Source organism: Bufo bufo, chromosome 1, assembly GCF_905171765.1.
Source record: "Bufo bufo chromosome 1, aBufBuf1.1, whole genome shotgun sequence".
NCBI classification, from domain to species: domain Eukaryota; kingdom Metazoa; phylum Chordata; class Amphibia; order Anura; family Bufonidae; genus Bufo; species Bufo bufo.
This window is the reverse complement of record NC_053389.1, coordinates 819872795-819885415: the sequence shown is the minus strand read 5'-3', so window position 1 is coordinate 819885415 and position 12621 is coordinate 819872795. Positions and strand designations below refer to the sequence as shown.

General features: G+C 43.6%; 1 protein-coding gene across 1 annotated transcript; it reads right to left on the bottom strand.

Moving 5' to 3' along the window:
* Window positions 1-9786: 9786 nt before the first annotated feature.
* On the bottom strand, window positions 9787-10716 carry LOC120989321 (olfactory receptor 11L1-like). The gene has a single exon (XM_040417358.1). The coding sequence runs from the start codon at window positions 10714-10716 to the stop codon at window positions 9787-9789; it is 930 nt and encodes a 309-aa protein (XP_040273292.1).
* Between the last annotated feature and the right edge of the window lie 1905 nt (window positions 10717-12621).

The following is a 12621-nucleotide window of genomic DNA, read 5'->3' as shown; positions in this document are numbered from 1 at the left end:
GGAAGGGGGAAGGGGAGGGGGAAACTTCATAAAAAAAGAAAAGAGAAAATAGTTAAGATTTCCCCACAATTTTGAGTCCTATGAGGCTAGAAGGGCTTATATGCAAACTTTCAGGGCAATTGGAGCAACTTCGGTTTGGCCCAAATCGATTCAGGTCGGATTCAAACTTTTTTTTTACAAATTCAGCCAACCGGACCCAAAACAAATCTTGACAAGATCAGTCATCTCTAGCCCGAACCAATTTGGGTTTGAACTGGACATTTTTTTTTTAAATTAGCGAACCTGAACCAAACTTAATCTCGAGTGGTTAACTCATCTCTAGTGTGTACAGTGGCTTAACTAGAGTGTTATGGGCCCCAGTGCAAACTTTGGATCGGACCCCCCCATTTTTACAAAGAGGCGGCAGATTTTCTTTACACTAAGGGCTCTTTCACATGAGCGGATGCTGTGTGGGTAATCCGCTGCGTGAAAGATTGCCAAGCCCCGCTCCGGTCAGCAGAGACACAGAGCATTATAATGCTCTGTGCCTCTCTGTGAACAGTGAGATAAAGTTGTCACCATGATTTTGTAGCAAAAAGGTCACAGAGAGGCACAGAGCATTATCAATCATGTTAATGCTCCGTGTCTCTGCTGTCCGGAGCGGGGCTTGGCTCGCTTTCACGCAGTGGATTACTCGTACAGCATCCGCCCAATGCATGGCTACACTCACCCAGTCCTAATAAAATCTGGTCCTACCTCATCCAGGGTGTTGCTGCGTTGGCGTGATGTCCACTCGATCTCCAAAACAAGGTCCCTATGGTGATAGAGAAAAAAAGAATAATCACATAAGGCAGGGATGGTAACTGCCCCTGTGAAATCACCAGCAGGGGGCGCGGTGCTGGTCCAGTAAGACTGAGCCATGCCAATGTATAGCAGGGTAATCTAGGACAAGTTCTACCACACAGTACTAATGCCCACAGTGGTTATGGCCAGATATGTGCCCCCTCACAGTGGTTATGGCTAGATATGTGCCCCTCACAGTGGTTATGGCCAGATATGTGTCCCCTCACAGTGGTTATGGCCAGATATGTGTCCCTCACAGTAGTTATGCCAGATATGTGCCCCTTCACAGTAGTTATACCAGATATGTGCCCTTCACAGTGGTTATGCCAGATATGTGCCCCCTCACAGTGATTATGCCAGATATGTGCCCCCTCACAGTCGTTATGCCAGATGTGTGCCCCTCACAGTAGTTATGGCCAGATATGTGCCTCCTTACAGAGGTTATGGCCAGTTATGTGCCCCTCACAGTAGTTATGCCCAGTTATGTGCCCCCTCACAGTTGTTATGCCAGATATGTGCCCCCTCACAGTAGTTATTCCAGATTATGTGCCCCCTCACAGTAGTTATTTCAGATTAGGTGCCCCCCCACAGTAGTTATACCAGATTAGGTGCCCCCTCACAGTAGTTATTCCAGATTAGGCCGCCCCTCAATAAAGTGCCCCACTTTTGTGCCACCTCACTCTAGTTGTTTGCCCCCCTTTTGCAGCTTTATAGAAAAAAAATAACACATACTTACCCTCTTCCCTGAGACGCGCTCCCACACTCACATCGTGCTGCTGGCTGTGCTGGAGGCCGATTCCTGGACCTTCAGCGCTCCTCCCACAGCCAGCAGCGCGATGTGCGGCCAGCAGGGGGAGCACCTGAGGTCTCAAGAACAGTGAACCAGGGAGCGAGAGGGCTCCCTGCTTCACTCTGAAAACTAACAGCCCGGCAGTGACAAGAACTCCCGGGCCAGGTGAGTGCACCCCCCTCCTTCCTTGCCTCTGCGCCCCCTCATGTTTGAAGAGCACTCTGACGGGCCCAGAATTCTCACTGTACTTCATGCAGGATCCCGTCAGAGCACTCCCATTACATATGAGTGCAGCGGGCCCCCTTCCCCCGACGGTCGCGGTCGCACCCTCTGCGACCACGATCATTATGCCCCTAAGTGTGAACCAATAATTTTCTGAATAAAATGTGTTTTTCTAATCAAAGTCCACCATAACTGGAAATACAGAGTATTCTGTAAGCTTAGAAGGAAATATGCCTTCAATGGGAAAAAATGACTCAGGGTGGGCCATTTATATGGATACACCTTAATAAAATGGGAATGGTTGGTGATATTAACTTCCTGTTTGTGGCACATTAGTATATGTGAGGGGGGAAACTTTTCAAGATGGGTGGTGACCATGGCGGCCATTTTGAAGTCGGCCATTTTGAATCACACTTTAGTTTTTTTTATAGGAAGAGGGTCATGTGACACATCAAACTTATTGGGAATTTCACAAGAAAAACAATGGTTTTAACGTAACTTTATTCTTTCATGAGTTATTTACAAGTTTCTGACCACTTATAAAATGTGTTCAATGTGCTGCCCATTGTGTTGGATTGTCAATGCAACCCTCTTCTCCCACTCTTCACACACTGATAGCAACACCGCAGGAGAAATGCTAGCACAGACTTCCAGTATCCGTAGTTTCAGGTGCTGCACATCTCGTATCTTCACAGCATAGACAATTGCCTTCAGATGACCCCAAAGATAAAAGTCTAAGGGGGTCAGATCGGGAGACCTTGGGGGCCATTCAACTGGCCCACGACGACCGATCCACTTTCCAGGAAACTGTTCATCTAGGAATGCTCGGACCTGACACCCATAATGTGGTGATGCACCATCTTGCTGGAAAAACTCAGGGAACGTGCCAGCTTCAGTGCATAAAGAGGGAAACACATCATCATGTAGCAATTTTGCATATCCAGTGGCCTTGAGGTTTCCATTGATGAAGAATGGCCCCACTATCTGTGTACCATATACCACACCATACCATCAATTTTTTTGTTCCAACAGTCTTGGAGGGATCTATCCAATGTGGGTTAGTGTCAGACCAATAGCGGTGGTTTTGTTTGTTAACTTCACCATTCACATAAAAGTTTGCCTCATCACTGAACAAAATCTTCTGCGTAAACTGAGGGTCCTGTTCCAATTTTTGTTTTGCCCATTCTGCAAATTCAGATCGAATTTTCAAAATTGCATATCGAAAATAACACCTGTCACATTCTCCGTCCTGGCAGGAACAAATTCCTACCCAAATTCAATTTAGCACATTTGATTTTTCCAGGGCTTAGCTTCTTAGGAGCACATTTATTAAGACCCACGTTTTAGACGCCAGTCTTTATAAAGCCCTAAACTGGTGGAGGATCGAATGAGGCGCCAGTTTCTACACAACTTTGGCACATCCAGAACCAGTTCTAAACTTAAGACGGCTTCCCAACTGTCTTACATTCAGACCTTTTTTTATGAGACTAAAACGGGCATAGAAAATTTTAGACCTGGCGTGAGTGGGGCAAAGTCGCAGATAGCGGAGCAACTAACTGTTATGTCGCTATCTGCACCTGAAATACGCCTAATTTTTTGGTCTGTCTGTTCAGAAGATGAGCTACTGTACTTCTGAGTACACAGATTTTGTTTTACTTCTTACTAGTATGTGTTTCTCATCTTTTCTTTCTCTGTGTAAAACTTGTCTGCTAAAATGGGGAAATATTAAGCAAAAACTTTAATTTTAAATTCCCCAAAACTAAAGTTTATAGGACTGCGATCAGAGGAGATAAGGATGGGGTTTTTGAACTTTAACGTACCTGATCCTTTTGTTCTCGGGAAGATAAAGACTTGGCCACAAAAGTCAGGCAGCAGGTTCCTCCCCTTTCACTCTATTAAAAAACATGTGTGCGGATGATGACCGCTGTTTGACTGTCAGTTATCTCATGAAATATAGGACATGAGCACTAAAGTGAAAAGGGCTGACTAAACTCTAAGTTTGGCACCTAGCACACAGTATGACTGCCTAATACTGATGATTGGACTGCGTGGAGGAGCACACATTGTCAACTATAGCATTACATGAAAGAACACAAGGACCATGCCATTAACTACTAAAATATACATTGCATGCATACTAAACTTTTACATGCCTATTAACTTATATATTATTAATAGAGATTAGCAAATTGATTCTACCAATTTGGCATTCATCCCAAATTTCTTGTGATTTGTTTCAAACAAATTACACAAACAGAAAAACACGAACATGAAATGCAACACTGTTAATGTGATGCGCAATCCAGTTCCAAAAGGACAAAGAGTACTAGGTGTCTCAAGAGAAAACTGCCCTGGTTAGCTGAGTGGCTTTGTGGGTACTCTTAGAGGCTTTGAGGGTATTCTTAGTTTGTTTTTTTTTGCATACTAATTGACACATCTTTTGGATTTCTGGAAAATATATTTATATTAGGCTAACAGTTGCATATATGTTTCCTAGAAAGGAATATCAGCAATACTCCTCATGTATACTTGTTGGTCTCTCTAATAAGAAAGAGCACCCCCCAATAGTACCCTCCAAAGCCACTCAGCTAACTAGGGGCATTTTCTCTTGAGTTACCTAGTACTTTTGTCCTTTTGGAAGTAGAGCTGGATTGTATGTCTGATTCAGTGAATAAGGATATTGAGAAAATCAGTCCTTTGTGAAGAAGAACCGGATTGTTTTTTTCATTTCTAGTGGAGTCTTTTTTTGCTCTTTAATTTTCTAGAGCCCATATTTATTCTCAGAAAGGGTCTTAAGTGAATAGTAACTATACCCATTTTCATTGAAGCATATTTGTTTCAGGCAGAATCAATTAATTACGAGTCAAGTTTTTAGAAAAATTTGTTCATCTCTGATTGCTACTCCTCCTTACAGGAGCTCTTAACCAATGAAATCGTCTAATTCACTTATATAAGCATTTGCACTTACATTTTTAGCTGTTTTCCTCACATCTCCTCTCTTCCATTTTTTAGCACATTATGCACCTTTTTTTGCTTCTGAGAGCCCATTAGCTATGAACAGTATTGCCCAAGGGAAGTCCATGACAATCTCTTGGCTTTTGTTGAAGCAGTTCAGCATTAGAAAGGGAACATTCTTTTTCTCAGGACAGTGGGTAGTCCAAACCAATAGATTAGGTATACCAAGAGAAGGAAATTTGCATTTGAACACAAAATGGACCAGGTATCACGGTTGCTACTGGTTTCAGTAAATGTAAAATATGTATGGAATTGTCCCGGAGCTCCATTAGATATGAAATATAAATGTACCCTAGAACAGCGGTCCCCAACCGCCGGGCCGCGGCCCGGGACTGGGCCCTGGAAGATTGTTTGCCGGGCCGCGGCAATTAGGGTGGCCAGACGCTCCGCCCCGCACAACTCTCTCTCTGATTGGAGGCTGAATATAAATTCAGAATGTCTATTGGTCTCTGCAGCTGTCAATCACATCAGAGCGCCCTCACCCCTTCAATGTGCAGCAGCCTAAAGGACTCGCAGTATGCATGAGCCGCTCTGAGTTCCTCCCACCTGCTGAGTACATTCTTCAGACCAGCGTTAGCAACTGTCACCGAGACGCCGCTCACTCCCGCATCATGTGATGAGGATGGCCCGCCCCTTATATTACCTGTCATATGGTCAGTCACGTGGTCCGGTCATCTGCTATGAGAGCCATTATATCCATGGAAATGAAGATGTCGAGAGCGCGCGTGTCGCCTGTAGTAACCAGTAATGTGAGCTGTTGCAAGTATCTGTGGGGAGCATAGTGTGGAGGTCTCTGTGGGGATCATAGTGTGGAGGTCTCTGTGGGGATCATAGTGTGGAGGTCTCTGAGGGGATCATAGTGTGGAGGTCTCTGTGGGGATCATAGTGTGGAGGTCTCTGTGGGGAGCATATTGTGGAGGTCTCTGTGGGGATCATAGTGTGGAGGTCTCTGTGGGGATCATAGTGTGGAGGTCTCTGTGGGGATCATAGTGTGGAGGTCTCTGTGGGGATCATAGTGTGGAGGTCTCTGTGGGGATCATAGTGTGGAGGTCTCTGTGGGGATCATAGTGTGGAGGTCTCTGTGGGGATCATAGTGTGGAGGTCTCTGTGGGGATCATAGTGTGGAGGTCTCTGTGGGAAGCATAGTGTGGAGGTCTCTGTGGGGATCATAGTGTGGAGGTCCCTGTGGGGATCATAGTGTGGAGGTCTCTGTGGGGATCATAGTGTGGAGGTCTCTGTGGGGATCATAGTGTGGAGGTCTCTGTGGGGAGCATAGTGTGGAGGTCTCTGTGGGGATCATAGTGTGGAGGTCTCTGTGGGGATCATAGTGTGGAGGTCTCTGTGGGGATCATAGTGTGGAGGTCTCTGTGGGGATCATAGTGTGGAGGTCTCTGTGGGGATCATAGTGTGGAGGTCTCTGTGGGAAGCATAGTGTGGAGGTCTCTGTGGGGATCATAGTGTGGAGGTCCCTGTGGGGATCATAGTGTGGAGGTCTCTGTGGGGATCATAGTGTGGAGGTCTCTGTGGGGATCATAGTGTGGAGGTCTCTGTGGGGAGCATAGTGTGGAGGTCTCTGTGGGGATCATAGTGTGGAGGTCTCTGTGGGGATCATAGTGTGGAGGTCTCTGTGGGGATCATAGTGTGGAGGTCTCTGTGGGGATCATAGTGTGGAGGTCTCTGTGGGGATCATAGTGTGGAGGTCTCTGTGGGGATCATAGTGTGGAGGTCTCTGTGGGGATCATAGTGTGGAGGTCTCTGTGGGGATCATAGTGTGGAGGTCTCTGTGGGGATCATAGTGTGGAGGTCTCTGTGGGGATCATAGTGTGGAGGTCTCTGTGGGGATCATAGTGTGGAGGTCTCTGTGGGGATCATAGTGTGGAGGTCTCTGTGGGGAGCATAGTGTGGGGGTCTCTGTGGGGATCATAGTGTGGAGGTCTCTGTGGGGAGCATAGTGTGGAGGTCTCTGTGGGGATCATAGTGTGGAGGTGTCTGTGGGGATCATAGTGTGGAGGTCTCTGTGGGGATCATAGTGTGGAGGTCTCTGTGGGGATCATAGTGTGGAGGTCTCTGTGGGGATCATAGTGTGGAGGTCTCTGTGGGGAGCATAGTGTGGAGGTCTCTGTGGGGATCATAGTGTGGAGGTGTCTGTGGGGATCATAGTGTGGAGGTCTCTGTGGGGATCATAGTGTGGAGGTCTCTGTGGGGATCATAGTGTGGAGGTCTCTGTGGGGATCATAGTGTGGAGGTCTCTGTGGGGATCATAGTGTGGAGGTCTCTGTGGGGATCATAGTGTGGAGGTCTCTGTGGGGATCATAGTGTGGAGGTCTCTGTGGGGATCATAGTGTGGAGGTCTCTGTGGGGATCATAGTGTGGAGGTCTCTGTGGGGAGCATAGTGTGGAGGTCTCTGTGGGGAGCATAGTGTGGAGGTCTCTGTGGGGATCATAGTGTGGAGGTCTCTGTGGGGAGCATAGTGTGGAGGTCTCTGTGGGGATCATAGTGTGGAGGTCTCTGGGGTTAATAACTACTGTGAAGTAGGGACTGCTGAAAGGGGTAAATAAATACTGTGAAGACTGCTGAAGGGGTTAATAACTACTGTGAAAGGGAGAAGTACCTTGTGTTTTGTTGTGCACATGAATCAGTGAGCGCCGACCAGCACACGCTAAGCCCCGCCCACCCCATAAGCCCCACCCAAGAACCCCACCCGGTCCCTGGGAAAATTGTCTTGCATGAAACTGGTCCTTGGCGCAAAAAAGGTTGGGGACCACTGCCCTAGAATACATCTCTCATCAGTTGATTGATGATAATGTCCAGAACCTAATGTTATGAATGAAATCCACATAATGTAGGTTGGCAGAAGGGACATAAGTCACATCTTGCTTCTCTGTGTGAAAGCTGCTTCAATTGAGCAACTAGTGTGACACATGGAGCGTTCTTCTCAAGCTTCCTGGTCTCCCAGGTTCAAAGTGAACTTTTGTTTAAACACCATCTGTGACATAGTCTATTATACATTCACATTTAAGAATTACATATTTATTTTAGAGATGAATAGTTATTTGAATAGTCACTCACTACTTATAACTTCATATAAGTCCTAGCATATACATTGTTATGTTGTCAGCTGGTGAGGCGGAACCACTAACTGCTTCTCCAGTAGAGCTGTAGGTCTTGCAGTAGCACAGATAGGCTGTGCCATATAGCAGGGCTCTAGGAAGTATTGTAGTAACCAATCGGTAAGCTCGGATGTAGCTAAGCTGAACTCTAGGATGTAGCAAAGTCATATAGTAGAAATGAAGGGTCATCATTGAAGAGCTGAAGAAGTGCTGCAGCAGAGCTTTGAGGACTGGTTTAGCAAAGTTGGATGGCTGGTGTAGAGTGAGATAGCTATTCTAGCAGAGCTGAGCTGGAGAGCCAACGTAGCAGAGATTTGGAGAGATGACGTAGCAAAGCTAATGTAGCAGAACTGAGATGAACAGTATGAATTGCAGAACACAGGAACAATCTGTATAATCAGATGACATCCTCCACCTCAGCTAGGTTTATATAAAGAGACTCACATGGTGCTGGATCTGGGACTAGTTACTAAAAGCAGTCCTCTTATTTATTTATATTTTTTCTGAACGCTGTATTACACTGGCCGATATTTCGGACGATAATCGCTAAAGAGCATTCGCCTGAGCGCTTGTTAGCAATCATCTTGAAATGTAATGCTACCTCCGATTGCTTACAAATGAGTGCTTGCCGGTGACAGATCGTGCTAATAGCGATGCGCTTCTGGCACACCATTAGACAGTATGGGGATGAGCGACAGAATAGCGATCTCTCCTCCTCTGCTGTGGAGGGAATCTTTCCCCCCAGGCTACTGATTGAAATCGAGCATACATCGCACCCCAAATCAGTCCATATACACCAAGTTCATACTGCCGCCACCTGTTTAATTCAAGGTAATGAAAAAAAACATAATCTGCTCCCCAGCAGTCAAACAACTAACTATTCTGTGAATAGCTATGGATTCTTACAGCACAAAGACTAAACAATGCTAAAGTTTTATGCAAAATGGTCAGCACTTAAAAAAGTTCAAAAATAAAACAATTTATAAAGAACTGCCATCACAAAATAAACAAGAGAAATAATGATGTACTTTACACTTACAAGTTACAGCTTCTTCATTCTTGAGGATAATGGGACACACTCAGTCTTGGCTGACCATAAAAAAGTGAACTCCAATTATTGTTTTTAATGTGTTTTATAATTTCATTTATTGGTTAATATTTGAGAACCACCAAGTAATGTATTAGGCAAAACCTGAGATAATAATAGATAGTGAATAATAATGGGGGAAGTCCACAAATACTAAATGTCCCCACAATAATAAGTTGGGGGATGTAGACAAAAATATGTCCATTTGCCATTCATAGACGTTTATGTAAACCAACACTGACCCCCCCCCCCTCCCATGCCTGGATCCGCAATACTGACAGTAATTACCTGGTCCTTGATGCCGGTTTCCTTCCTAGATTGCTCCACGACCATCTTGTCAGCATTGTGGGTCGGGGCATTGTAGAGGGGGCTTGTTCAGTGTTGGGTAACCCTGTTAAGTGTTACACCTTGCACTTTCTATTGGCCAAAATACAAATCCCCGCAGCTTTTGCCATATTGATCATCACACGTGCAAAGGTTTATTGCCTTTTCTCCAGAAATTAACAATTTTGTGGCCTACGACATATAGACATGATACTTTTGATTATATGGTTACATTAGAATAACTTATTCAAATCTATGTCTTTTAATAGTAATCACAAAGAGAAATACTAATATGGCAGGGTGGTAGAAAAAATGCAATGCTGAACATAGAGTAAGGAGATTGAAGCTTTTGAAGATATGATTTTTATTTCAATTTTGCTGGTATTAAATGTCAAACCACATTTTTTTTTATCTCCTATGAGAATTGACTTTTAAATGTCCCAAATGCTTTAATGATGTGTGAGTTTCTTAAGCTGTATATCACTGGATTTATCAATGGGGTCCCAACAGTGTACAGCAATGACAAAAACTTTTTCATATTCAGTAATTTTCCTTTGGTTGGAAGTATATAAACACCAAATAAGGTTCCACAGAATATGAAGACCACAGTGAGGTGGGAGCTACAGGTGGAGAAGGCTTTCTGTCTACCAGTAAATGAAGGAATCTTTAGAATGACAATGATGATATAACTATAGGACATAATAATTATTATGAAAGAACTGAGAAGAACTGGTCCAGTTATTAATATAATTTCCAACTGGACACCACTGGTATCTGAACACGATAGCTCGAGTACTGGAGGCATATCACAGAAAAAATGGTCGATTGTGTTTGGTCCACAATATTCTAGCAAGGATGTTGATGTAATTTCAACTGTCGAAAAAAAAAAACCCAGCAACCAACTGATGACGATCAACTTCAGGCACAAATTGTGATTCATGATGGTGGTATAACGTAATGGGTTACAGATGGCCAAATACCTGTCATAAGACATGACTGTCAGAAGAAAACACTCTGAACCTTCGCAGAGGGCAAATATAAATAACTGGGCAATGCAGGCATCAAAGGAAATGATCCCAACTTTATGCAGTAGAACATGGAGCAGACTAGGCACAATGTCTGTGGTCAGCAAGACGTCAGCTATAGATAGTTGTGTGAGGAAAAAGTACATGGGCTGGTGAAGTTCTCTGACGTGTGTCACCAGGGTTACCATGAGGAGGTTTCCACATAACGTCAGACAGTAGACAATAAGGAAAATGGTAAAGAGAACATAATTTAGATTTTGTGAGCTTTTAAATCCTAACAAATGTATTTTAGTAATCATGGAAATATTTGGTCGGAACATGGCCTGAAAATGAATTAAGCATTTTATATTTTAAAATAAAGCAAAATCAATACACACAGAAGATGTGGGAACTGAAAATAAGAGACAATGGAAGGAAGTCCTATCAAATATCTTTCCATGGACAAATATTCCTATAATGCTGGCTAAAACCAGACAAAATGTGAAAATAAAAATTTGAAATAAAACATTACAACATAAAGAACGAAGACACATACAGATATACCATCGCTAGCGCTCCCTTCAGAATCGGGGCAGCGCAAAGCGATTTCCAATTAAATTAGCAAACCCGAATCGCGTAAATAGCCATTGAGAAAATTCAGGGTGCAATGTTGGTTTGTGAACACCAGATGGCGCATTGCACTACAGTCAGTTAGTTCCCGTGCGCTATACAGTGTCTCTGTACACACTGATTTTGTGCGCTCCACCGACTTTCCCCGTGTGTAGTGTGTGTCTGCCAGCCTTAGGATGTGCTGTCATTAGTCCTCCTTATGATGTGCAGTGTGTGAGGCTGGTGGTCACAGGTCATGGCTCTGCCAGCTCTCCAGGGCACAGGATTCCTGCTGGAGACCCTTTCACTGCTGGTGCCCTGGAGAGCTGGCAGAGCCATGACCTGTGACCACCAGCCTCACACACTGCACATCATAAGGAGGACTAATGACAGCACATCCTAAGGCTGGCAGACACACACTACACACGGGGAAAGTCGGTGCAGTGCTGGTAGATTCACTGCAAACACAATCCTCGTATTTTTTTGAATAAAAATGAATAATTTGATTTTTAATTATGAATAATTAAAAAAACAGAGGCGCTGAACTGAACTATAGAAAGTACAATACAGAACTGTAAATAACCGATCTCACCACTTCATCCCCTGAGCAAATAATTGAATGCTGGTAGAAAGGGGATTAAAAGGTTAATCGACAGGAGGCCAGTGAGGCGCTGCTCAACACCTATTGTCATTGTATTTAATTAATATAAAAAAAAAATGGTAGCATCTCTGTATCCTAATAACAGTAATCTGCCATTTTCTTCACTGCCAGGTCTTTTTATAGCTCTGGATCGCTCAATACAGAATATTTAGCCAATCACATTCTAGTTCCCATGGTCATGGGAACCAATCACAGGCCGGTTCTCTGGCAATCCAGCTTAATTGGTGATGACAGCTTGTCAAAACAATTATGTCATATTGGTTAACAAGGTATTTAACCTTAATTTCCGTGAGAACCGGCCTGTGATTGGTTCCTATGACCGTGCTATAAAAAGACCTGGCAGTGAAGAAAATGGCAGATTACTGTTATTAGGATACAGAGATGCTGCCATTTTTTTTTATATTAATTAAATACAATGATATTAGGTGTTGAGCAGCGCCCCACTGGCCTCCTGTCAATTAACCTTTTAATCCCCTTTCTACTAGCATTTTTCAGTAGTAAAATTTTATATATATATGTGTATATACATGTGTGCATATATGTGTATATATGTGTGTGTGTCTGTGTATACATGCATGTATGTATATATATATATATATATATGTTTGTGCGTGTATATAAATATATCTATCTATATATATATATATATATATATATATATACAGTACAGAGCAAAAGTTTGGACACACCTTCTCATTCAAAGAGTTTTCTTTATTTTCATGACTATGAAAATTGTAGATTCACACTGAAGGCATCAAAACTATGAATTAACACGTGGAATTATATACATAACAAGCAAGTGTAAAACAACTGAAAATATGTCATATTCTAGGTTCTTCAAAGTAGCCACCCTTTGCTTTGATTACTGCTTTGCACAGTCTTGGCCTTCTCTTGAAGAGCTTCAAGAGGTAGTCCCCTTAAATGGTCTTCCAACAGTCTTGAAGGAGTTCCCAGAGATGCTTAGCACTTGGCCCTT